Source organism: Salmo salar, chromosome ssa20, assembly GCF_905237065.1.
Source record: "Salmo salar chromosome ssa20, Ssal_v3.1, whole genome shotgun sequence".
Classification (NCBI taxonomy): domain Eukaryota; kingdom Metazoa; phylum Chordata; class Actinopteri; order Salmoniformes; family Salmonidae; genus Salmo; species Salmo salar.
The window spans coordinates 62,099,303-62,126,005 of record NC_059461.1 but is presented as its reverse complement, the minus strand read 5'-3'; the positions used below and the strand labels follow the sequence as shown (position 1 = coordinate 62,126,005).

The 26,703-nt window shown below is 42.5% G+C and overlaps 1 protein-coding gene across 4 annotated transcripts in view; it reads right to left on the bottom strand.

Annotated features, from left to right (window-relative positions):
• The window catches only part of gosr1 (golgi SNAP receptor complex member 1), a 40,304-nt gene that overhangs the window by 6,000 nt on the left and 7,601 nt on the right, over positions 1-26,703 (bottom strand). For all 4 annotated transcript variants that reach the window (XM_014162690.2, XM_014162688.2, NM_001141842.2 and 1 more), the window contains 2 exon segments: positions 26,164-26,238; positions 6-35 (listed from right to left, as the gene is read on the bottom strand). In XM_014162690.2, the coding sequence (XP_014018165.1) occupies positions 6-35; positions 26,164-26,238 (105 nt within the window).

Sequence of the window (26,703 nt, the reverse complement as noted above, 5' to 3'; positions counted from 1 at the left end):
CGTACCTTATTGTGTCATCCATCAGCCGGTCTGAGCTGTAAGGAGAGGGAGAGAGAACCAGAGAAGAAAGAGATGGTTAGTTTCTATGGTGAGGCAGCAGCAGTGTGGTGATATGGGGGAGATAGAATGACTTGAGCTCCTCCACATATCTCTGGGCGTCAGGGTGGCAACAATCAGGGCAAGCTGGCCAGAATCCTGATCTGGTCCCTGGGCGGGTTGCGCTGGGATCCACCTCATCCCTCCATCCATCCATTCCCAGCAGCACCCCGGCTAACAGAGCCTATGGGCTGAAATCCTTAACTTTGATTTATGTTGTGGGCCTTAATTCCAATTTCCCATTGACTTCAATGTAGGAAGTAATGATTTACAAGAAAACAGTTTTGCTTTTGTGCATCTTGAGTTAGGATGAGGAACTACTGAATGTGTCCCAGGTCACGGTTGGGGTCATAAAGCCATATGATTTGATGGGATGGCTTATGACAACTGTTGTGTCACCTACAGTGCCTTCGGAAAGTATTCAGACCCCTTGACTTTTTCCACATTAAGCTAGGTTACAGTCTCATTCTAAAATTGATTTAAAAAAAATGTTCCCCCTCATCAATCTACACACAAAAAGTTTTGAAATGTTTGCTAATTTGTAAAACATAACAGAAATATCACATTTACACAAGTATTCAGACCCTTTACACGATACTTTGTTGAAGCACCTTTGGCAGCAATTACAGTCTCGAGTCTTCTTGGGTATGACGCTACAAGCTTTGCACACTTGTATTAAAGGAGTTTCTCCCATTGTTCTCTGCAGATCCTCTCAAGCTCTGTCAGGTTGGATGGGGAGTGTTGCAGCACAGCTATTTTCAGGTCTCTCCAGAGATGTTCAACCGGGTTCAAATACGGGTTCTGGCTGGGTCACTCGAAGAGAATCAGAGACATGTCCCGAAGCCACTCCTGCGTTGTCTTGGCTGTGTGCTTAGGGTCGTTGTCCTGTTGGAAGGTGAACCTTCACCCCAGTCTGAGGTACTGAGTGCTCTGGAGCAGGTTATCATCAAGGATCTCTCTGTACTTTGCGCCCTTCACCTTTGCCTCAATCCTGACTAGTCTCCCAGTCCCTGCTGCTGAAAAACATCCCCACAGCATGATGCTGCCACCACCATGCTTCACCGTAGGGATGGTGCCAGGTTTCCTCCAGACATGAGGCTTGGTAGGCCAAAGAGTTCCATCTTGGTTTCATCAGACCAGAGAATCTTGTTGCTCATGGTCTGAGAGTCTTTAGGTAAATTTTGGTAAACTCTAAACATGCGGTAATGTGCTTTTTACTGAGGAGTGGCTTCTGTCTGGCCACTCTAACATAAAGGCCTGATTGGTGGTGCTCCAGAGATGCTTGTCCTTTTGGAAGGTTCTCCTATCTCCACAGAGGAACTCTGTCAGAGTGACCATTGGGTTCTTGGTCACCTCCCTGACCAAGGCCCTTCTCCCCTGATTGCTCAGTTTGGCCGGGCGGCCAGCTCTAGGAAGAGTCTTGTTGGTTCAAAACGTCTTCCATTTAAGAATGATGGCGGCAACTGTGTTCTTGTGGACCTTCAATGCTGCAGAAATGTTTTTGTACCCTTCCCCAGATCTGTGCCAACACAATCCTGTCTCAGAGCTCTATGGACAATTCCTTCAACCTCATGTCTTGGTTTTTGCTCTGACATACACTGTCAACTGTGGGACCTTATATAGACAGGTGTGTGACTTTCCAAATAATGTCCAATCAATTGAATTTACCACAGGTGGACTGCAATCAAGTTGTAGAAACATCTCAAGGATGATCAATGGAAATAGGATGCACCTGAATGTATATCTGAAATATGTGTCATGTTTTTTTCACTGTCAGTCAAAGTCAGGCTTACATAATAGCTTTCACCTAGATTTACCTGGTCAGTCTGTCATGGAAAGACACTAATGTTTTGTACACTCAGTGTATACCTTTTACATTTAAGACATTTAGCAGACGCTCTTATCCAGAGCGACTTACAAATTGGTGCATTCACCTTACAATATCCAGTGGAACAACCACTTTACAATAGTGCATCTAAATCTTTTAAGGGGGGGGGGGGGGGGGATTACTTTATCCTATCCCAGGTATTCCTTAAAGAGGTGGGGTTTCAGTTGTCTCCGGAAGGTGGTGATTGACTCCGCTGTCCTGGCGTCGTGAGGGAGCTTGTTCCACCATTGGGGTGCCAGAGCAGCGAACAGTTTTGACTGGGCTGAGCGGGAACTGTGCTTCCTCAGAGGTAGGGAGGCGAGCAGGCCAGAGGTGGATGAACGCAGTGCCCTTGTTTGGGTGTAGGGCCTGATCAGAGCCTGAAGGTACGGAGGTGCCGTTCCCCTCACAGCTCCGTACACACACAGACAAAATAGTACTACTTCTAACTTCCTACTTCCCAAGGTGCCCCAACATAACCTACAAACAAATAGCCTTGCTATCATTTCTAGTCCCCTTCACTCTGACACAGTACCAATCACCTGAGCTCGTCTCTTCACACACAGCTAACAAATAGCCTGCTGTTTAGCTGGTGTGTCACCTCATACTGTGTCAGTGCCGTGGCAGACCCGGCCCTTCATTCATCTGCAGCCTGAAGCCAACCAGTTGATGAAAACATATTAAGCCTGGAGATCAGCACTGTTAGCAATGTGCTGTTAATCATTATAAAATGGCCCCAGTTGCTGCTGACGAGGCCCTCTTCAGTCTCTCTTCCTGTCCTATAGCAATTAGCAAGTCTCTTATGGCTGTGCAGAGCAGTTTTCCATATGGTAAAGATCTTCAAAAATGAAAACAGGTAAATTACTACTAGCTTACCCTAGACTCATTCATCTACATTAAGTCAGAAGGTATAAAAGGGTAGGCTAGCCTCTTGCATAGGGTGGGAGTTCTGTAACTAAGTATGTATTGATGAACCAAACGCAACAAGTCTTTATTGCTATTATTATCCAAAAATGTTGTTTCAGAGCTCTCTTTAAGGAGCAACATGGAAATGGCCAACTCCCTCTTTTCCCAGAAGATCATCTCTGTTATGGAATCTACTTTGAGTGTGCAAAGCTGTGATCAAGGCAAAGGGTTGGCTATTTGAAGAATCTCAAATACAAAACATTTTGATTTAATACTTTTTTTGCTTACTACATGATTCCATATGTGTTATTTCCTAGGTTTGATGTCTTCACTATTAATCTACAATGTAGAAAATAGTAAAAATAAAGAAAAACCCTTGAATGAGTAGGTGTTGTAAAACTTTGGACCGGTAGTGTATATTACAGCATTATGGATGCTAACCCATTTGAACGGAGCTAATGGTGTGGATTGGTGGTGGGATGGGATGACTGTTACAGTATATGGGCACTGGATGGGATGACTGTTACAGTATATGGGCACTGGGCAGCATCTTACATTAAATATTGCTGTGATGGAAATACTGAACGCATTCTGAAGACAAGGCAATCTGCTACTCCTGTAGCTCTGTGTGGCTTTTAAAGGAGCACCCCCACCTCACCGTTTTCCTGAACAGACAGTGTGTGTGTGTGTGTGTGTGTGTGTGTGTGTGTGTGTGTGTGTGTGTGTGTGTGTGTGTTTGACAGGTTAATTAAACCAGAGGTGCTGTTGTGATGTTGATGGACCCAGGCAGTAAGATCTAAGCTGGAGAGAATGAGGTTTAGCTGCAGTCAGTCAGTCTGAGTAAATCATTTGTTTGGTCTTCCAGGCCCTGGATCCTGGCTCAGAAGACCCAGGATCCTGCTCCCCTGGGTGGGGGAGTCCCCAGAGTATACTGTCCTACCCTGGAGGGAGAGGACATGGCGAGGAGAACTCTCCTCCATCTAGGCCCACAGAGCCTAATAACGTCACAGCATGCATGCATACTATCCTAGTGTCACGATCCCCCCTGTGGCTCAAGTTGCTCGTCAAAAACAACGGTCTCGGCACTTTATTTCCTAATTAGAATCAATACTGATAATGTTTCAGAAAAGGAGGAAAAACAAAAACAAAGTAGCAGTCAGTAGTGAGTTCAGTCCTCCCTTCAGGGAACAGGACACCAGGGTATAGCTAGGTCATTGGTGAACAAATCTGGAACATCATTTCCAAACCCCCAGACAGGACGTGATTGTGATCGTCAAGCCAATTTGAATCATGTCGTACACAACAGTCCTACACAATGGTGTCTCGGCTTTGCGCACGCACACACACACACACACACACACACGGATACCCACGGACAAACTTCATCCCCTATTCCCCCAGTGATGAATGTCCTCCGGGGGGGCAGTAGGCGACGCGGGTGCAGCCATCCTTCATTCCTGTGCCACCTGGCTTTACTGAGAGAGACAGATCTATGACTGGCAAGGTCCTCGTTACTAAATGGGCTGACCAGTGCCTGGCAACCACATCTTTTATGGTTAGGACTTGAGGGAACAGCATGACTCAAGAAGAGGGAGAGTGGGGAGGCAAAGGAGGGGGGAGAGAGAGGAGGGAGATGGGGGGGGGGACAAAGAAGGAAGAGAAAAATGAGGAGAGGGGGAGGGGCTGCACAACTCAAAGAGAGAAAGGAGGAAGGGTGAGTACAGAGCGTTGCGGTCTCTAAGTTGGTCTGGCTCGTGTCCATGGGGAAGAAATATGGAGGCCGTCAATATTGATGAATCAAAAGAGGGCTTGATAATCAGGGTGGAGAGAGTGAGTGTTGACAATACAGTAGGAAGTGTGTGTAGCTGTGTTGCCAAAGGAAACAGTTGTATCTGCTTATCAAACGATTACAGGTACAACTGCATTTAGTGAGTTGGTTTAACTAAACATGGATCATTCTTTTCATCAACTCAGAAAATAACATGGCCATTATGTCTTGATTCCTGTTTGTATGATTTGTGTTCCTGTTTAAAAACTTACTATACATTTTTTTTTAAAAGGGGTTGTTTTGGGACATCGGCTGCGTTCCAATTCTCTACCCTTCTCCTAAAGTGTGCACTTATACACTCCCCATCATGGATTTAAAAGAAATGAACTGGTGTGAGGAATATGGTGGAAACTTCTTCCAGAAATGCTTGCACCAATCCAATGCTTTCATTGCACCAATTCAATGCATGATTGGGAGTGAACGAGTGCACACCTCTGGAGAAGGGTAGAGAATCAGAATATGAGGAGGGTAGTGGGTTACTCTGGCAAAGTCATTGGTGGAGGGACACAAAGCCAAAAGGCTTGTCCTCATACGGGACCTGACCAGTCACACCTCTGAATACCAGATGGGTTACACACAGTTCCTTTCCCAACAGAAACTGTTCTAACCTCGCACTATTGCAACAGCCAAAGCAGCATACATGTACCTCAAAGACATAGCCCATGGTACTAAGTCTGGATAATGAATTAACCATATTATATACTGTATTTACCATTTGTTGGTACAGTTTTAACATTTAGTCAAGAATAGATAAAATGTTGCCCCAAGAGGAGATCAAAATGTATGTTGTAAAGCTTTGAATAACAACAAATGTCGTCCGTCACTTTGGTAAAAGCCTGGAGGGATGGTGCTGGAGAAAGACTCTCGCATTAATAGACAGAGCTATGGATGTAAAGACTGACCATCCAAGAAATCTAAATTATTTCCTGGATGTTTTGAAGGGTTCTGATTGGGTAAGAAAGTTGAACTAAGCTCATGTGGAAAACGTTATATTCTTCAAGAATAAAGGCTGTGGCGATGACAAAATGTAATCAGCCGGTGATTGTCAAGCAAATAACTGTCTCACAGTAAATGACCTCTAATTAACATAAACACATTTAGCATCACCTGGCCTCCACAGCCTATAAGCCTCTGATGCAGACCTTTGGAACATCTACATTTTAAGTGTAATAAATCCATTTAATATGGCCTACACCATCACAATAAATCCATTATTTATTTTAGACATGTCTAAAGAAACATGATATGAAGAAAATGTAGTCATTTCAGAAAAAAAGAATAGCATACTCTGCATGGTCCTTATGTTAGGTCCTGATGTGGCTATGCCAAATGGCTGTGGGCTACACTAGTTCATTTAGCAGACAAAATTTGCTCATAATTCCGTGGCATTATTTTATAGTTTGAAGAATATGATATTTACTCCAAACATTGAGGGAATGAGCACAAGTTTTGGGCGGTAAACAAAGAAATAGGTACTCCTATATGCTTAATTTAGAGTTATTAATGTAACTTTATTTGTTCAACAAATGTTGGGCTACAGTGAGGGAAAAAAGTATTTGATCCCCTGCTGATTTTGTACGTTTGCACACTGACAAAGAAATGATCAGTCTATAATTTTAATGGTAGGTTTATTTGAACAGTGAGAGACAGAATAACAACAAAAAAATCCTGAAAAACGCATGTCAAAAATGTTATAAAATGATTTGCATTTTAATGAGGGAAATAAGTATTTGACCCCCTCTCAATCAGAAAGATTTCTGGCTTCCAGGTGTCTTTTATACCGGTAACGAGCTGAGATTAGGAGCACACTCTTAAAGGGAGTGCTCCTAATCTCAGTTTGTTACCTGTATAAAAGACAACTGTCTACAGAAGCAATCAGTCAGATTCCAAACTCTCTACCATGGCCAAGACCAAAGAGCTCTCCAAGGATGTCAGGGACAAGATTGTAGACCTACACAAGGCTGGAATGGGCTACAAGACCATCGCCAAGCAGCTTGGTGAGAAGGTGACAACAGTTGGTGCGATTATTCGCAAATGGAAGAAACAAAAGAACTGTCAATCTCCCTCGGCCTGGGGCTCCATGCAAGATCTCACCTCGTGGAGTTGCAATGATCATGAGAATGGTGAGGAATCAGCCCAGAACTACACGGGAGGATCTTGTCAATGATCTCAAGGCAGCTGGGACCATAGTCACCAAGAAAACAATTGGTAACACACTACGCCGTGAAGGACTGAAATTCTGCAGCGCCCGCAAGGTCCCCCTGCTCAAGAGAGCACATATACATGCCCGCCTGAAGTTTGCCAATGAACATCTGAATGATTCAGAGGACAACTGGGTGAAAGTGTTGTGGTCAGATGAGACCAAAATGGAGCTCTTTGGCATCAACTCAACTCGCCATGTTTGGAGGAGGAAGAATGCTGCATGACCCCAAGGACACCATCCCCACCGTCAAACATGAAGGTGGAAACATTATGCTTTGGGGGTGTTTTTCTGCTAAGGGGACAGGACAACTTCACCACATCAAAGGGACGATGGATGGGGCCATGTACCGTGAAATCCTGTCTTGGAGCGCTACGTCAATGCCTTTCGACCACATGGCTTAGTTTTTGCTCTGACATGCACTGTCAACTGTGGGACCTTATATAGGCAGGTGTGTGCCTTTCTAAAATCATGTCCAATCAATTTAATTTATCACAGGTGGACTCCAATCAAGTTGTAGAAACATCTCAAGGATGATCAATGGAAACCGGATGCACCTGAGCCCAATTTCAAGTCTCATAGCAATGGGTCTGAATACTTATGTAATTAAGGTTGTGTAAAACCTGTTTTCACTTTGTCATTATGGGGTATTGTGTGTAGATTAATGAGATTTTTTAAAATATTTTATCCATTTTAGAATGGACATAACAAAATGTGGAAAAATGTAAAGGATTTGAATACTTTCCGAAGGCACTGTATAATTCACAAGTGATAAGCTAATATTGTCACCCATCAGCAGTGTAAAATACTTATGTAAAAACACTTTCGAAGTACTACTCAAGTCATTTTTTGGGATATATCAACTTTTTACTCCATACATTTTCCTTGACACCCAAAACTACTCGTAACATTTTGAATGCATAGCAGGAATGGAAAATGGTCAAATTCACGCACTTATCAAGAGAACATCCCTGGTAATCCCTACTGCCTCTGATCTGGCGGACTCACTAAACACAAATGCTTTGTTTGTAAATATGCGTGTTGCAGTGTGCCCGTCTCTCCGTAAAAAAATGAGAAAAAGATCAGAAATGTCCCCAAAATGTAGAAATCGCAGACTGTAGCTTTAAAAGTTGCTACGACCAAATGCTTCCAGGGTTTAAGGCAACATTTTGAAAAATGTGCAAATCCACCTACATTCAATATCAAATTGTAAATGTGTTTTTATAAAACTTAGCATGCAAATCTTGGTTCAGGAGAATACACAGGCTTTGGATTCTCACCATGGCTTGTTAGTCAAGAACCAAAAAGCAGTACAGGTACCTGAACATCACTGAACACACATAGCTACAACATTTCACCCAGTCAGCAGAAAAGGTCTATTGCACAGTTAACTCCATATAAGCCGTAATGTTGATCACATTATTTTGGGCTCATCACAGGCATAGTCGTGTCAGAGTCGAGCAGAAACATCTCAGACAGAAAACGAGACGACACAAATCAACGTGAAGAAGCTCTCTCCACCCGGTAGAAAGGAAGTGTTGACCCTGGCTCTACTCGCTCCTGTGGCCGCCCACTCTTCGTAAACCTTGCCTTTTTACTGTGCTGACATCTACAACCATGACAACACCCAACCCAGCAGCATCTAAAGCGTCTACCCCATTGGCCCAACGTCCGGCGTAGAAGTGTGCTGTGACATGGCCACTGACGGCAGGCTGGACGGTACTTCTACAGGCGATGGGATGACTACAAGAGAAGGTTTGGCAACGCAGATGGAGAATACTGGCTGGAAAACATCTTCCATTTCACCCTGAGGAGGATGTATGAGTAGAGGGTGAACATGGAGGACTTGAGGAAAACAGAGCGTTCGCCAAGTACTACTACTCCTCTGTGGGTCCAGGATCCGACGGCTACAAATCAAATCAATTTACATTAGCAGATGTCCCAAAGTGCTTATACTGCACATTACTGAATTCACCAATGGGGGAGCATGTGACTCGATGTCCTATCACAGGTTTCCAAAATGCTCCACTTCGGACAGAGATCAAGATAAGCCTAGTGATTTAAACTGTGCTAGAGTTAATGGGGGCGTTCTGGTATAATATTTGTGCTCTGACAAGCCCTACTGGTGTGTATGTATGGGGAGTTGATGATTACTTCCTTCCAGTTGGTGTTCTCACTGGCATTCCTGGAAAGATGACTACTCTCAAATCTACTAAATCTACCTGCTGTCTCTCTGGCCACTCTAGAGGAGTTGTGTGACAGGGTCTTCCCATCTGTCAAACAGCTGTTAATGACCTAAAGCCTCATTAATATCCTATGCAAGTATGCAATGCAAAACCCCAATTAGCTACTCTGTGGAGCGTTGAAGCTTGAGTAAAGATCCGAATCAACTATAATATAAATCACCCAAATCAAACATCATGAGCTTGGAAAGTATTTGGCTAGAGATGAAAACATATAGGATGTAAGCCATATAAAAGGTGCCAAAATCAACATAAAGTGTCTTAATAGGGCGTTGAGCCACCACGTGCCGCCATAACAGCTTCAATTCGCCTTGGCATAGATTCTACAAGTGTCCAGAACTTCACTAGAGGGATGCAATATATATATATATATATATTTTTAAATCACACAAAACGACAGTGAGAAAAAAATGTAAGGAATCGGAAAACATTGTAGTGCAACATGGGTAAAATGAATGAGCCAATGAAAAGGTTTCATTTAAAAAAGGTCCAATGCAGCAGTTTTTAAATCAAATCATTTCTGCGTAACAATTAAGTACCTTGCTGTAATAGAGTTCCATTCAAAATGGGCAGAAATAGATTTTTAGCAAAAACCTTTCAAGCAACAATTTCCCTAGGACTGTCTGGGAGTGGTCCTAGTGGGGAGGGGAAAACTGAAAACTAGCTGTTATTGGCAGAGAGGTTTGGAATTATTTGTTATTGGTCTATTAACTATGGTGACAGCTGGGTGAGGATAGGGGTGAGGGGGTAAGGAGGACAGCTGGGTGAGGGGTAAGGAAGGGATGATAGCCACTAACACAGCTGTTATGAGAGGTTGGGTGAATGAATAAAAAGGCAAGGTAGCAAAAGGAGGAATGGAAGGACGAAAGAAAGGAAGGAAGACTGCTCAGCTAGTAAATCATCAGGTGCAGAAGGGGGGGACGGGGACGATGACTGTTGAGCTGCAGCGGGAGCTAATTCATGGCATTTTTATATGCGCCAATGAGACGGAGGATGGATTTATGTGTTGCTCACTCACTCTCAGGCTATATGGTTCAGTTGTAGAGGGGATGGAGGGCCACAGCCACAGCTACGACTAGGGTGTTCTCCATAGTGCCTCTTAGCTCAGTGCTGTGTTTTTGCAGTCATTAAAAATCAGCCATCAGGGCAAAGCTAATTCCATGTGGTATTGTGATTTAGCCTCTAGAAACCTACCTTTCTAGGAGCAAAACTTTACCGCAAGTGCAGAGATCAATGACTCAGTGAAGAACTAATGAATCATAACAACTGCATTGTTGAAGGCATCCACACTACTGCATACTGTCACACACTGTCCACAATGCCTCCTAAATCAGAAAGAAACTACTGGGGTTAGCCTTCATAACTTTTCAGATAGTACAGTAGTTTCTGTCTTCATAACTTTTCTGAGAATGGGGGTGAGTGAGATGATCGATGCCAGATTAGAAAATCAGATGGCTAATTAAACAGGGGTGATCAGCCTCAGCTCTGCTATGAGGATAACAGTTTCATTGATGGACCAAATAAGACAGATATTGGAGAGAAATAGGTTTTTACTTTTGTTTCAAAAATAACACACTGTCTTGCTACAGCTTCACATTGGGACTGTGTGTGTGTGAGAGAGTTTATGTCCATGCTACTGAGAACTGACAAACAGATGGAGGGAAGGAGGGAGAGGAGGGAGAAATGGTCTGTGAGGGAGTACTGGTACGAGAGGGGTGATGAGACTGCATGAGGGAGAGAGTGAGGTTCCGGAAATAGTGTGCGAGAGTGAAAAATACTTGATATACACAAAAAATGAGGAACACTATTACTAACGCCAGTACCTCCAGTAAAGGGTGTGACTGGCTCCATCACCAATCACTCCTGAGCAGTTCTTAGGCAAAGAGGAGGAGCAGCTGCCGCTCCCGCTCTGGTTCCCCAGGGTTCTCCCCACTCATGCTGATTACATTAGCATATCTGGAGCTAGCATAACGTGCACCAGAACAGCCACAGGAAGTGCGGTGGTCAGAGAGAGCGAGAGATGAAGGATGAGGCAATATAAAGGGAAAGAAAGCACCAGTGGGAGACATGAGTATGAGCTTGCGTGTGTGAGTATAAGTGAGACAGACAGAGATAGAGTGAGGGAGAGAGGGAGCAGACAGAAGAGGATAACAGAGCAGAGCGAGAGAATGGAGGGAGATACAGAAAAAGATAGAAGCAGGAGGGTAAAATTGAGCGAGAGAAAGAGGGAGGAAGAGAATGGAGAAAGATAGAGAGATATGAGAGATGGGATAGGTTGACGGAGAGAAAGGGAGGGGAAGAGAAACATCTGAGCCTTTCATCCGTTTATCCCTGCGTCGATACTGCAGACATTCATTCGGAGAGAGAGCATCAATGACAGAAAGTGAACAAGAGAGCAGGAAGGAGAATCTCTCATTGCTAGTCTCCACTTTCATTGAAGAACTGAGTGCTGAGTCATAACAGCCACAGCTAGGGCTGTTATGGTGACCGTATTACCGCCACACCGGCGTCACGAGTCATGACGGCAGTCAAGTTTTTATTTTTTTATTTCACCTTTATTTAACCAGGTAGGCAAGTTGAGAACAAGTTCTCATTTACAATTCCGACCTGGCCAAGATAAAGTAAAGCAGTTCGACACATACAACAACACAGAGTTACACATGGAGTAAAACAACATACAATCAATGATATAGCAGAAAAATAAGTCTATATACAATGTGAGCAAATGAGGTGAGATAAGGGAGGTAAAGGCAAAAAAGGCCATGGTGGCAAAGTAAATACAATATAGCAAGTAAAACACTGGAATGGTAGATTTGTAGTGGAAGAAAGTGCAAAGTAGAAATTGAAATAATGGGGTGCAAAGGAGCAAAATAAATAAATACAGTAGGGGAAGAGGTAGTTGTTTGGGCTAAATTATAGATGGACTCTGTCCAGGTGCAGTGATCTGAGAGCTGCACTGACAGCTGGTGCTTAAAGCTAGTGAGGGAGATAAGTGTTTCCAGTTTCAGAGATTTTTGTAGTTCGTTCCAGTCATTGGCAGCAGAGAACTGGAAGGAGAGACGGCCGAAGGAGGAATTGGCTTTGGGGGTGACCAGAGAAATATACCCGCTGGAGCGCGTGCTAAATGCCACACAACCGTTTAGTCACAGTAATTAGGCTTTTCAAATCATCATTAGAATCACATCATGCAGCCTTAGAATGTATTAAAAATCAAAAAACACAGTATAGCCCAATGTTTGTAACACAACGAATGTTACATAAGTCTAAATGAAGCATATAGGAGTACCTGTTGCTTTGTTAACCGCTCAACACAGAATAGCCACATGAACGCACCCCCTCAAATCACTGAGAAAATATCCTTTCTATTTTATTCAGCTATGTTCAATTGTATTCTTCATACTATAAAATAATGCCAAGGAATTATGAGCAAATCTTGTCTGCTAAATGAACTAGTGTAGCCCACAGCCATTTGGCATAGCCACATCAGGACCTAACATAAGGACCATGCAGAGTATGCTATTCTTTTCTTCTGAAATAGACTACATTTTCTTCATATAATGTTTCTTTAGACCTGTCTAAAATAAATAATGGATTTATTGTGATGGTGTAGGCCATATTAAATGGATTTATTACACTTAAAATGTAGATGTTCCAAAGGTCTGCATCAGAGGCTTATAGGTTGTGTGGAGGCCAGGTGATGCTAAATGTGTTTATGTTAATTAGAGGTCATTTACTGTTAGACCATCAGTTATTTGCTTGAGTTATTTTCTTGATCAATGGCTGACAAAGTTTCAAGACTGCCACAGCCCTTCCCCCAGCCATCTTTGTTTCTTCTGTCCCCAGCTGCTACGGACTGAGACACTGATTTAGTGTGGAAATTACCTCAACATTTTCCATCCCCGAGAAGGTTATTTCCCAATAGAAAAGAGGACTGGATCCTTTGCCTCTTTCCTGTCTTGAACAGCACATCACTAATAGGAACATGTTATGTCTTCAAGCAGTACAGGATTCTGCTGGATACTAGACTGAAATGGCCAGGGATGGAAGATTAACTGGCTGGAAACAGAGAAAAGCAGAGAAAGAAGGCAGGAGAAAAGGAAAGGAGAAGAGGGAGGACAGAGTGAGAAAGCGAAAAATCTGTAAGAGAGCTGCAATCAGCAGAACCAGAACCAACATCAGTTCCAGTCACTCTGGACTGAATGGTCCTGCAGCATGCTCCTCCCTTCTTCATCTCATTTAATCATGACCAGACCTTTTCTTTACAGACGGAGCGGGAGGGGAAAGAGAGAGAGCGAGAGAAAGAAGGTGAGAAAGGAAGAGGCTATGTAATGGAAAGAGTGCATGAGTGGGAGACAGTAAGAGCGTGCGTGTGTCAGCGAGAGACAGAAAGACCTAAACAGTAGGGCACAACACACTTCCAAGGCCTCAGCCAAACCTAATAAAACAAATGTTCTCCTTAGGGACAACAGACTATCCCTCACTCCCGCCGCCCCCATCCTCCTCCTCCTCCCTGAGAGAGAGGGAACAAGGGAGTAACATAGCGGAGGACAAAACATGTCACAACAGTTCCCCTAGCCATTTTGGTACACAGGGATAAGTCCACTCTCCAACTTCACACAGCCAGTCACCTTATTTCCAGATCTGATTACAACATGGATGTGTCTTAATAGTTATTACATGTGCTGTAGTCTGATTTTAACATAGTTGTATATGCTACAACCTTCGATAAAGGCCTATAGTGTTTTCAGATCCCCTTTCAATCAATTAGTATCCATATCCAAAACTAGGCTTCTTCACCATTCACAAATACTATGATTTCAGATGGGACAGTGGAGAATTGTTGATAATATTTCTCACATTGACACCAGACTTCACCAAGTAGGGGTCCCAGGAAGTATTTTATGTTCTGTGTGGTTTCATATATTGGGCCCATTCATTTAGTCAGTTCGTCAAGGAAATATTGTGTTTGTCCTTTTGAACTTTTATCCCTCCATAACTGGCTACAAGACTATTGCAGCTCTGTGGGTCTAACATTCGACAATTTAGATACTTTCTGGAAACAAAGCTCACATTATAAAGGAGGATGGGATACACCCAAATCATTTAGGTTCCTGGATCCTGTCACAGCATTATAAGGCTGCGTTGAGACAACGACTTATCAATGACCCAAGACCAGCTCAGTTAATCCCTACCATTGTGACAATGAGTTGTCATAATGCTCCAGCAAATGTACATTATACCAGGGGCATTGGAAGGCAATGTAAGTAACCTAATTTATATCCCTCTTACTGCCCTGAATGCCTCTGCTGATCCCACAACTATTGTATGCAGTAATCATGCGCCTATGACCCAGAGCGATACTGTTAGCACTGAGGCGGTATGCCCTACGAGGAAGTCCACTGTTTGCAGCTCACCCTGCACTAACATAAAAACAAGGAAAAAAGGTTCATGAAATCAATAATTTGCTAGTAACAGATGACATTCATATTGTGACAATCTCTGAAACTCACTTAGATAATACAGTGGTAGCAATACATGGTTATTACATCTACAGAAAAGACAAATGCCAAAAGGTGGAGGTATGGCCGTTTATATTCAGAACCACATTCCTGTAAAGCTTAGATAGGATCTCATGTTAAATAATGTTGAAGTAATATGGCTACAAGTTCATCTGCCTATTGTGATGGACATTTTATACATGTGCTTTTCTTATAACTCATTTCTGTGTTCTATTCATGTGCTGCTCTAATAACCAATTTCTGTGTTCATGCAAGTGACTGATTGAACGAATCCTCACTTATTAGTATCTGCAATTTGGCAGTATGCCCAGACCTTGTTTTGAGAACAAAAGATCTGTTTCAAGGTCTCAGCTTAGAGAGAAAAAGCCTCATGAGGTAGTGGTCTGACACATGTATGAAACAAAATGGTAATGATGAATTATGCTACATCATGCAAATATAAACTTGTCTGCTGCTGGAAAAACTACAGTTGAAGTCAGAAGTTTACATAAACTAGTTTTAATGACTCCAACCTAAGTGTTTCAACCACTCCACAAATGTCTTGTTAAACCTGTTGGGGCTAGGGGGCAGTATTTGCACGGCCGGATAATAAACGTACCCGATTTAAACTGCTTACTACTCTTGCCCAGAAATGAGCATATGCATATAATTAGTAGATTTGGATAGAAAACACTTTAAAGTTTCTAAAACTGTTTGAATGGTGTCTGAGTATAACAGAACTCATTTGGCAGGCTAAAACCTGAGAAGATTCCATACAGGAAGTGCCCTGTCTGACAATTTGTTGTCCTTCTGTTGCATCTCTATCGAAAATACAGCATCTGTGCTGTAACGTGACACTTTCTAAGGCTCCCATTGGCTCTCTAAAGCCGCCAGAAAGTGGAATGGGGTGTCTGCTGTCTCTGGGCGAAGAACAGCAGGAGAGTTTGTGAGTGGTCAGCCTGGGGACAGTGACACTGGAGATGCGCGTTCACGAGACTTCTCCATTTTTTCCTTTCTGCCTTTAAATGAATACAACGTTGCCCGGTTGGAATATTATCGCTATCTTACGAGAAAAATAGCATACAAATTGATTTTAAACAGCGTTTGACATGCTTCTAAGTACGGTAATGGAATATATTGAATTTTTGGGTCACGAAATGCGCTCGCGCGTCACCCTTCGGATAGTGACCTGAACGCACAAACAAAACGGAGTTATTTGAATATAACTATGGATTATTTGGAACCAAAACATTTGTTGTTGGAGTAGAAGTCCTGGGAGTGCATTCTGACGAAGAACAGCAAAGGTAATCCAATTTTTCTAATCGTAATTCTGAGTTTAGTGAGCCCCAAACTTGGTGAGTGTCAAATTAGCTAGCCTGTGATGGCCGAGCTATGTACTCAGAATATTGCAAAATGTGCCTTCGCCGAAAAGCTATTTTAAAATCGGACATAGCGATTGCATAAAGGAGTTCTGTATCTATAATTCTTAAAATAATTGTTATGTATTTTGTCAACGTTTATCATGAGTAATTTAGTAAATTCACCGGAAGTCTTCGGTGGGTATGCTAGTTCTGAACATCACATGCTAATGTAAAAAAGCTGGTTTTTGATATAAATATGAACTTGATTGAACAAAACATGCATGTATTGTATAACATAATGTCCTAGGAGTGTCATCTGATGAAGATCAAAGGTTAGTGCTGCATTTAGCTGTGGTTTGGGTTTATGTGACATATGCTTGCTTGGAAAATGGCTGTGTGATTATTTGTGTCTCTATACTCTCCTAACAATCTAATGTTTTGCTTTCGCTGTAAAGCCTTTTTGAAATCGGACAATGTGGTTAGATTAACGAGAGTTATCTTTAAAACGGTGTTAAAGAGTTGATTGTTTGAGAAAATTTAATTGTGGTATTTTAGTTGGTTTTGTATTTCGCGCCGTGCGATGCCATTGGCTGTTGGCTAGGGGTTCCGCAGGCGGAACGGGGTTCCGCTAGCGGAACGTCTGTCCTCAACAGGTTAATGTGCTTCTCCTTTGTTGCCTTGGCCGTGTGTTTTGGGTCATTGTCATGCTGGAATACCCATCCACGACCCATTTTCAGTGCCCTGGCTGAGGGAAGGAGGTTCTCACCCAAGATTTGACGGTACATGGCCCCATCCATCGTCCCTTTGATGCGGTGAAGTTGTCCTGTCCCCTTAGTAGAAAAACACCCCCAAAGCATAATGTTTCCACCATGTTTGACGGTGGAGATGGTGTTCTTTGGGTCATAGGCAGCATTCCTCCTCCTCCAAACACGGCGAGTTGAGTTGATGCCAAAGAGCTCCATTTTGGTCTCATCTGACCACAACACTTACACCCAGTTGTCCTCTGAATCATTCAGATGTTCATTGGCAAACTTCAGACGGGCATGTATATGTATTCTTGAGCAGGGGGACCTTGCGAGCGCTGCAGGATTTCAGTCCTTCACAGCGTAGTGTGTTACCAATTGTTTTCTTGGTGACTATGGTCCCAGCTGCCTTGAGATCATTGACAAGATCCTCCCGTGTAGTTCTGGGCTGATTCCTCACCGTTCTCATGATCATTGCAACTCCACGAGGTCAAATCTTGCATGGAGCCCCAGGCCGAGGGATATTGATAGTTCTTTTGTGTTTCTTCCATTTGCGAATAATCGCACCAAATGTTGTCACCTTCTCACCAAGCTGCTTGGCGATGGTCTTGTAGCCCATTCCAGCCTTGTGTAGGTCTACAATCTTGTCCCTGACATCCTTGGAGAGCTCTTTGGTCTTGGCCATGGTGGAGAGTTTGGAATCTGATTGATTGCTTCTGTGGACAGGTGTCTTTTTTACAGGTAACAAGCTGCGGTTAGCAGCACTCCCTTTAAGAGTGTGCTCCTAATCTCAGCTCGTTACCTGTATAAAAGACACCTGGGAGCCAGAAATCTTTCTGATTGAGAGGGGGGGTCACATACTTATTTCCCTCATTAAAATGCAAATCAATTTATAACATTTTTGACATGCGTTTTTCTGGATATTTTTGTTGTTATTCTGTCTCTCACTGTTCAAATAAACCTACCATTAAAATTATAGACTGATCCTTTCTTTGTCAGTGGGCAAACGTACAAAATCAGCAGGGGATCAAATACTTTTTCCCCCCACTGTATGTAATAATGACAATTACAACAATACTGAATGAACACTTATTTTAACTTAATATAATACATAAATAAAAACCTATTTAGTCTCAAATAAATAATGAAATGTTCAATTTGGTTTAAATAATGCAAAAACACAGTGTTGGAGAAGAAACAAAAAATGTGCCATGTAAAAAAGCTAACGTTTAAGTTCCTTGCTCAGAACATGAGAACATATGAAAGCTGGTGGTTCCTTTTAACATGAGTAAAGAAGTTTTAGGTTGTAGGAATTATAGAACTATTTCCTCTCTATACCATTTGTATTTCATATACCTTTGACTATTGGATGTTCTTATAGGCAGTATAGCACTGCCAGCATAATCTCGGGAGTTGATAGACTTGAAGTCATAAACAGTGCGGTGCTTCAAGCATTGCTAAGTGCTGTGGGCAAATGCAGGAAAAGTGCTGTTTGAATGAATCCTTATGAGCCTGCTGCTGCCTACCACCGCTCAGTCAGACTGCTCTATCAAATATCAAATCATAGACTTAATTATAATATAATAAACACACAGAAATACGAGCCTTAGGTCATTTAATATGGTCAAATCCGGAAACTATCATTTCAAAAGCAAAACGTTTATTCTTTCAGTGAAATACGGAACCGTTCCGTATTTTATCTAACGGGTGGCATCCCTCAATCTAAATATTGCTGTTTCATTGCACAACCTTCAATGTTATGTCATAATTATGTAAAATTCAGTCAAATTAATTACGGTCTTTGTTAGGAAGAAATGGTCTTCACACAGTTCGCAACGAGCCAGGCGGCCCAAACTGCAGCAAATACCCTGACTCTGCTTGCACTAAACGCAAGAGAAGTGACACAATTTCCCTAGTTAATATTGCCAAACATGAATTTCTTTTAACTAAATATGCAGGTTTAAAAATATATACTTGTGTATTGATTTTAAGAAAGGCATTGATGTTCATGGTTAGGTACATTGGTGCAACGACAGTGATGCGCTTCTTAAATCAACACCCGTTTGGCGAAGTAGGCTGTGATTTGATGATAAATTAACAGGCACCGCATTGATTATTTGCAACACGGGACAAGCTAGATAAACTAGTAATATCATCAACCATGTGTAGTTAACAAGTGATTGTTAAGATTGATTGTTTATTATAAGATAAGTTTAATGCTAGCTAGCAACTTACCTTGGCTCCCTGCTGCACTCGCGTAACAGGTGGTCAGCCTGCCACTGTCAGAAGAATTTTGTATCCTAATGATAATAACTAACAATCAATAAGCTTTGACTAATCCCCAAGGTTTGTAAGACACTGGGTTAATAATAATAATAATAATAATAATAATAATAATAATAATAATAAGGCAAAGACTCAGCTTCTGGAAAAGGTTCGTACAGTTTATTCAGAGAACGTTCTGAAGTCCATTATACAAAGACATTCATTTTATGCTCACTTCCTACTTACGCACATACCTCCACACAAACAGTAGATGTCCTACACGCATACATACACCCGAACAGTAGGTGAGTTGTATCCCTCCCTGGAGTTCACTCCACTGTTAATCACTATACAGCGCTGTCTGTTCCTTTCCCCCGAGATTAGAGAAACCTTGAGAGTTACTCCCTTTCTTCTCTAAGTTCTCTCACTAGGTCGGGTCAAACACAGTCTACTATTTTCTTAGGTACATTAATACACACACACACACACACACACATTTCTCTTCCTCCCGGGTCTCTACTAGACCTTATGGGACTTTCGTTTAGTACTTCAATTATTCATTATACATGCTACATAACTACTAATTAGTTACATTTCAGGGCTGGATTCTTTAATCATTTACCTTTAAACATATTATTCCCTTATCAGTCTCGTGGAGTGCAATGTAATCGGCCATAATCGGCATTAAAAAAAATGCCGATTACTGATTGTTATGAAAACTTGAAATCGGCCCTAATTAAATCGGCCATGCCGATTAACCGGTCGACCTCTAATGCATACCCCACAAGACATGCCACCATAGGTCTCTTCACAGTCCCCAAGTCCAGAACAGACTACGGCAGGTGCACAGTACTACATAGAGCCATGACTGCATGGAATTCTATTCCACATCAAGTAACTCATGCAAGCAGTAAAATGCTATTTTTAAAAACACTTTATGGAACAGCGGGGACTGTGAAGCCACACAAACATAGGCACAGACATACGCACACCATAACATACACACGTACACATGGATTTTGTGTTGTAGATATGTGATAGTATTTAACCTTAATTTATTTAATTAGGCAAATCAGTTAAGAACAAATTCTTATTTACAATGACGGCCTACCCCGGACAACGTTGGGCCAATTGTGCACCACCCTATGAGACGCCCAAATACAGCCGATTGTGATACAGCCTGGAATCGAACCAGGGTCTGTAGTGACACGTCTAGCACTGTTATGCAGTGTCTTAGACCGCTGCGGTACTCAAGAGCACAAATGTATTGTAATGTTTTTAAATTGTATAACTGCCTTCATTTTGCTGGACCCCAGGACAGTAGCTGCTGCCTTGGGAGCAGCTAATGGGGATCGATAATAAATACAAACAGTGTATCTGTACACAGGTCAACAATACTGAATTTGGAGTTAGTAATGCATAAAGAAATATAGCTCCCGTAGGGACAGTGCTCTTCAAAACACAGCCTCTGCATTTCTGGCCTGGGCATGGGGATTCTGTGTGTGTCCATTTTCATCTGCCAAGGTAAGGTTTACCTCCAGTAGAGCAGTGTACCTAGGGCAAGGAGTTTTTCCTGACCACGGGAAACTGGGCGCACACACACACACACACACCCTACCTCCCAAACATGTCCACTGCTCTATGCAGCAGAGCTGAAAACCTTGATCGGAAGCATTTCTTCCTTTGGCATCTATTTGTTTGTGTCTCTAAACTGCTATAGGCCATTATCACAGCAGCCAGTAACACATTTCACCCCTTCTTTCCTCCATCCGCCTTTCCTGCCCTCTCTTTAATACAATAGATCTAAGGTAATAGAATCAAGCCCACTAAGCTACAGCTCGCTCTCCTCCTTCATTGGTATAGTAGGGGAAAGTCCTCTCTGGTATCTCCTGTGGTTAACATCATATTGTGCTGCTCCCAGCTTGTCATGTGGTTGAGGCTGTGTACCCATTCTGCGACAGCAAATATGACCAAATTGTCCTAGATTGTATTGTATGTCTGAACTGGCTTAGATATGGCTCAGATTACAGATAGCCTCCTCTCTTAAAAGACAGGTTCTGGGGATTGGTCTAGGACAGGTTTCGAAACCAACCAAGGTCCTCTACAAAAACATTGCGAGACTGAGAACTAGACCCAGACCAACTCTACGTGCCATCTTTTCTCAATGTAGTGAGGGCAATAATAACATACGCACTATGCAGCTGTGACATTAACAATGGATATTAGAAATTATATTGCGCATCTATAGCATTTCAAATAAGTGCTATTTCAAATGCTGCAGTTCTGCCTTTCGTATAATGTTAACCTGATATTGAAAAATACACATACTGAGCAGCTGTCCCCATGCCCTACTTATTGTCTTGTATTGTTAAATCACATTAAATGTACACTACAATAGGCTGCTAGTACAGGATAATGTGTTTGTAGAGGTTTTGTATGGCTTTAATGTTCTGCACCGGCAGTTATTTTCATGGTCCTTCTCTTTCATCCACAGAGGGGGAAATTGACTGCTTCACAAACAGAACCTGAACCTGCATCAGCAGCACCTGAATAAATAAAACCCAGTCAAACAGGTCTTCCACCAACACAGCACAGCGTTTTGGAAGGATTCCTTTGGTACTAAAGTAAACAGCACACAGAATGTAATGCTGGTGATATCAATGCTGGTGATATCAATGCTGAGAAGTGGGCCCCACCGTCCGAGGCAACTGCTGAGAGACACACAAAAACCATGGGTCCCCTTACACCGACTTTACTATGAAATTACACAGAGATAAACAATATACTTAAAAGTATGTGGACATACCTTCAAAATTTGTGGATTCAGCCATTTCAGCCACAACTGTTGCTGACAGGTGTATAAAATCGAACAAACAGCTATGCAATCTCCATCGACAAACATTGGTAGTAGAATGGCCTTACTAAAGAAGAGCTCAGTGACTTTCAACGTGGCACCGTCATAGAATGCCATCATTCTAACAAGTCAGTTGGTCAAATTTCTGCCCTGCTAGAGCTGCCCCAGTCAACTGTGTTGTTATTGTGAAGGGAAACGTCTAGGAGCAACAACGGCTCAGCCCGAAGTGGTAGGCCACACAAGCTCACAGAACGGGACCGCCAAGTGCTGAAGCACTTCGTCTGACCTCGGTAGTAAGTGTTGCAACTGAGTTCCAAACTGCCTCTGGAAGCAACGTCAGCACAAGAACTGTTTGTCAGGAGCTGCATGAAATGGGTATCCATGGCCAAGCAGCCGCACACAAGCGTAAGATCACCATGCGCAATGCCAAGTGTTGGCTGGAGTGATGTAAAGCTCGACACCATTGGACTCTGGAGCAGTGGAAACGGGTTCTCTGGAGTGATGAATTACGCTTCACCATCTGGTAGTCCAACGGACTAATCTGAGTTTTGCGGGTGCCAGGAGAACGCTACCTGCCTGAATGCATAGTGCCAAATGTAAAGTTTGGTGGCGAACCATGTTTTCATGGTTCGGGCTAGGTCACTTAGTGCCAGTGAAGGGAAATCTTAAAGCTACAGCATACAATGACATTCTAGAGTGGTCACCAACCGGTCGATCGCGATCGACTTGTTGATCTCCAAGGCATTTCTAGGCGATCGCCAAACAATTCTGTACAAACCCTGCCTTCCCGGTGGGCCTGGAGAGGAAATCTAAGTGCACTATGCCACCGCTGGCCAATCAGATGGCTCAGATGACCGAGTCTGCAGTAACGTAGCAGGCATAAAACAAAGCTACAGCAAAGTTGATACTGTGAGATTTCAAAACGTTTAAAACCATGACTAGAGAGAGACTGTCAACGAATACAGCAAAGAGCAGCTGTTTTTATGAGTGAGGGTAAGTTCTTACTTAGCACTGTCAACACTTTTATACGCCATAAAATGTGCCTTCCTATTTCCACTCAGCGCTACAACAAGCAGTGCAGCAGTAATGAATGAGTAGGAAACTGTATCTATAGGCTTGCGTTGTTATTAGCGACTTGGGTCTTTTAATATCGAGGAATATTTCACTTTCTCTGTTTATAGGAGTAACAACATGAATTTATGCATGAGGCAGAACTAATGCGGTGTGACTTGAGTTTGGCCATCGGCTGGAAGACAGTGTCCCTTTTTGGTCAGTGTCAGTGGAGGAAAGGGAGAGGGGAGGGATGTTGAGAGGCGGACCCTCAGTCTGCTGCTCTCTCCCTCCGCTGAGACTGACCAACAGATGCAGGCACCATCAGCCCAGTAAAATAAAAAGCAAGTTATTTAAATGTATGCTCACTCAGCTGTGCCTCACAAGTACAATGGATCTATTACCGGTGTGATCATATAGCCTACCTCAATTTTTTAAATATTTTTTTTTTAAATGTCCCAAACAATGCATTGGCAGGTAAATTCAAGCAAAGCCAATATGCGGTGATAATGTATTGGGCCTGTAGCTTACTGCACAAACCTCATTGCTACAGTACTGTTTTTAATTGGTTTATGTTGCATAGGGTTACGTTTTTTAAGTCACGTTAAAAACAAATCTGAGCAGTAGATCTTGGCATGCATTTTGACTCAGAAAGTGATCTCGACTCAGAAAAGGTTGGTGACCACTGTTCTAGATGATTCTGCGCTTCTAACTTTGTGGCAACAGTTTGGGGAACGCCCTTTCGTGTTTCAGCATGGCAATGCCCCCGTGCACAAAGCGAGGACCTTACAGAAATGGTTTGTTGAGATTGGTGTGGAAGAACTTGACTGGCCTGCACAGAGCCCTGACCTCAACCCCATTGAACACCTTTGGGATGAATTGGAAAGCAGACTGCGAGCCAGGCCTAATCACCCAACACCAGCGCCCGACCTCACTCATGCGCAAGGGTGAATGGAAGCAAGTCTCTGCAGCAATGTTCCAACATCTAGTGAAAAGCCTCCCCAGAAGAGTGGAGGCTGTTATAGCAGCAAAGGCGGACCAATTCCATATTAACGCCAATGATTTTGGAATGAGATGTTCGACGAGCATGTGTCCACATACTTTTAGTCATGTAGTGTACTTGAATGAGCACATTCAGCACAGTGACTGGAAAAATACCATTCAGCTGTCATGATGCGTCCTGGGGGTATCATAGGCGCCCCCCACCCCATTTCAATTCAAGGGGCTTTATTAGCATGGGAAACATATGTTAACATTGCCAAAGCAAGTAGATAATACACAAAAGTGAAAAACAATAAAATGAACAGTAAACATTACACTCACAGAAGTTCTCGCTACAGTTTTATGACAACGACAGGTCGTAAATTCCTGGAAGGATTCCAACAGAGAAGACAACGACATACGGGCGTAAATATATACATTTCAATTATTCTCGAATGAGCGGCCGTTCATGTGCAAAGGATTATCATTTCAATTAATATAATTATAGACTGTGTGTAGTGAATCCATTTAGTCTTTCCCGCTCTCTCAGTCCCCACCCATTTCCTTTTGTCTACCAAGCCGTCATATTGGCTAAACCCACTAGGGACTTTTCTATCATTGTTAGTAACCAATGTCTACTGTTGGTTTGTTATGTATTTCTGTGATTATTTAGTTAGTAAATAAATAATTAAGCCAATTTGTATATTGCTGATAATGGAAACTAGGGTTCGTGCAGATAACCAATAATTTTACGACGTTCAGATGAGCCTGAGAAGGTAAAGAATAATTAATGACTGAAATGGAAGAGATCTTTAGATCGCTAAGAGTTAATTCAGAAGACGGAACTCCTAAACTTCTCCGTGGTGCCCCAGGTTATTAATGAGTTAATTGTTGCATGATTTAATTCAATCACATAATCAATTAAACGTTAGGTAATCGATTTGATAAAATAGCATGTCATTAATGATAGTCACAGACGCGACACAGCCATTTTGTGACAGAACAGTCAGACGGTTTCTTCTAATGAACGGAGGTTTGGGGTGTATCTGGAGAAACTGCTATTTGGGGGCCAATTCTTTAGTGTAGCCAGGACACACTGGGGTTGGCAGAAAAGAATGGGCAGACCAATCGGAGTTCTTTATAGTTATCCGTTACGCCTAATTTGTCCCCTCAGTCAGATGAAGGTTTGCAATGTCTCCCTCCTGACACTGGCCGTGACATGCAACTCTGTCGTTAATGTGTATGTGTCCGTCTGTCTTTGCACCATGCTGATACCCTGTGTGAGGTTGAATGGGCTGTCTCTAACACCTCTGCACACCACACGCCTACACAGAGGTAAACAAAGAATTAACACTTGAAATGTAGCGCGCCATGCCAGTCCATTCAAGTTGAGGTAAATGATAAAATGACAGTTCTATTGCTGCGTTGCACTGTGTGGTGTTTATGGTCTGACTGAATGAGAGTAACCTTCCTGAACTCAAATGTATAGTTGTGCTATGACTGAGTCTGTGTGGGGGGTTTGACCTTTAGGAGTTATTGCCTTGATATTTTAAATGGGAGAATAATACGTGAAGTGATTTCTTGTTTTACTTATGAATTATTATTAGGCCTAAATTACCCTTTACCTAAAATCTATTTTTTTCTCTTACATTTCATTTAAAAAGATCATTAACTTAAGCAACCAAGTTGCTGTCTACGGAAAAAAAACAGCCAGAAATGCCAGTGAATCAAGATGACACACGCTGATTTATACACCAAAACATCCTTACCCCGAGCTCTACCTTTAAAATGACAAAAACCCAAACAGCTTCCCATCTGTCTTGTTGGGGGCAGAAGTGCTTAAGCAGTGCTTAGCAAGCAAACAGCAAGAGCAGTGAGATCATTTTAGAGTTATTCAAAATGCCTAACTGGGCCCATCAACATGAGTTATCCCAGCACTGTGCTGCTCTGCACTGCTATTGGTCTGGTTACTGGGAAGTAGCAGTCCTCTGAGAACTGATACAGCTATGATAACTGCTCTGGGAACAACAAAGACACTGTACTTGGAATTGCCAGAAGCAAAAAGCCAACTTGCTTGTAAGAACTTCAGAAAAAGCTTGAGAGAATAATTGTGAGATGATAGTATGGGTACTTGGAGAATATTGCAAGATGATATTGCGAAGTAATCTGGTGATTTAGGGGCACAAAAAGTCAGGAGCAGTGTGTGTGTGTGTGTGTGTGTGTGTGTGTGTGTGTGTGTGTGTGTGTGTGTGTGTGTGTGTTCGTTCTTACTTTCTCAGGTGTTCATGCTCCTTCAGAAACAGTTCTGTTCTTCTGTTGTTCACTCCTGAGCCACTCTTGTATGTCCTGTCGGACAGAAAGAGAGAATGGGTTTAATTAATATAACACGGTGCATATAAATTAAATCAGACACACAAACAACTCAAGATGACATCACTGCTATGACCATATGAAATATTTACTGAGAAATGGATCCTGATTAATCTAAAGGTATTACCAAATTCAGCCACAATTGTATCAAACAACATCCATGTATTCATCAATGTGACCATTTGAAACAAGGTTTGTCTGACACAAGGTTTGTCTATGCAGCTACAGTCCAAGCAGACGGGCACAGTTGGTAGAAGGAGGAGTTCATGTATAATAGGTGGCCAGCCATGCTGAGGTGGTTTAAAGAGCCAGCTATAGGACTGCAGTAGATGTACAGCTCTTTTAAAGCAGCCTGGCCTGAATGGAAAATACTGAGGATGGTTTCTCCTGCTGTCAACATCACCATGTAAAATTAACACTGGATAAAAGTGTCTTAGTTTA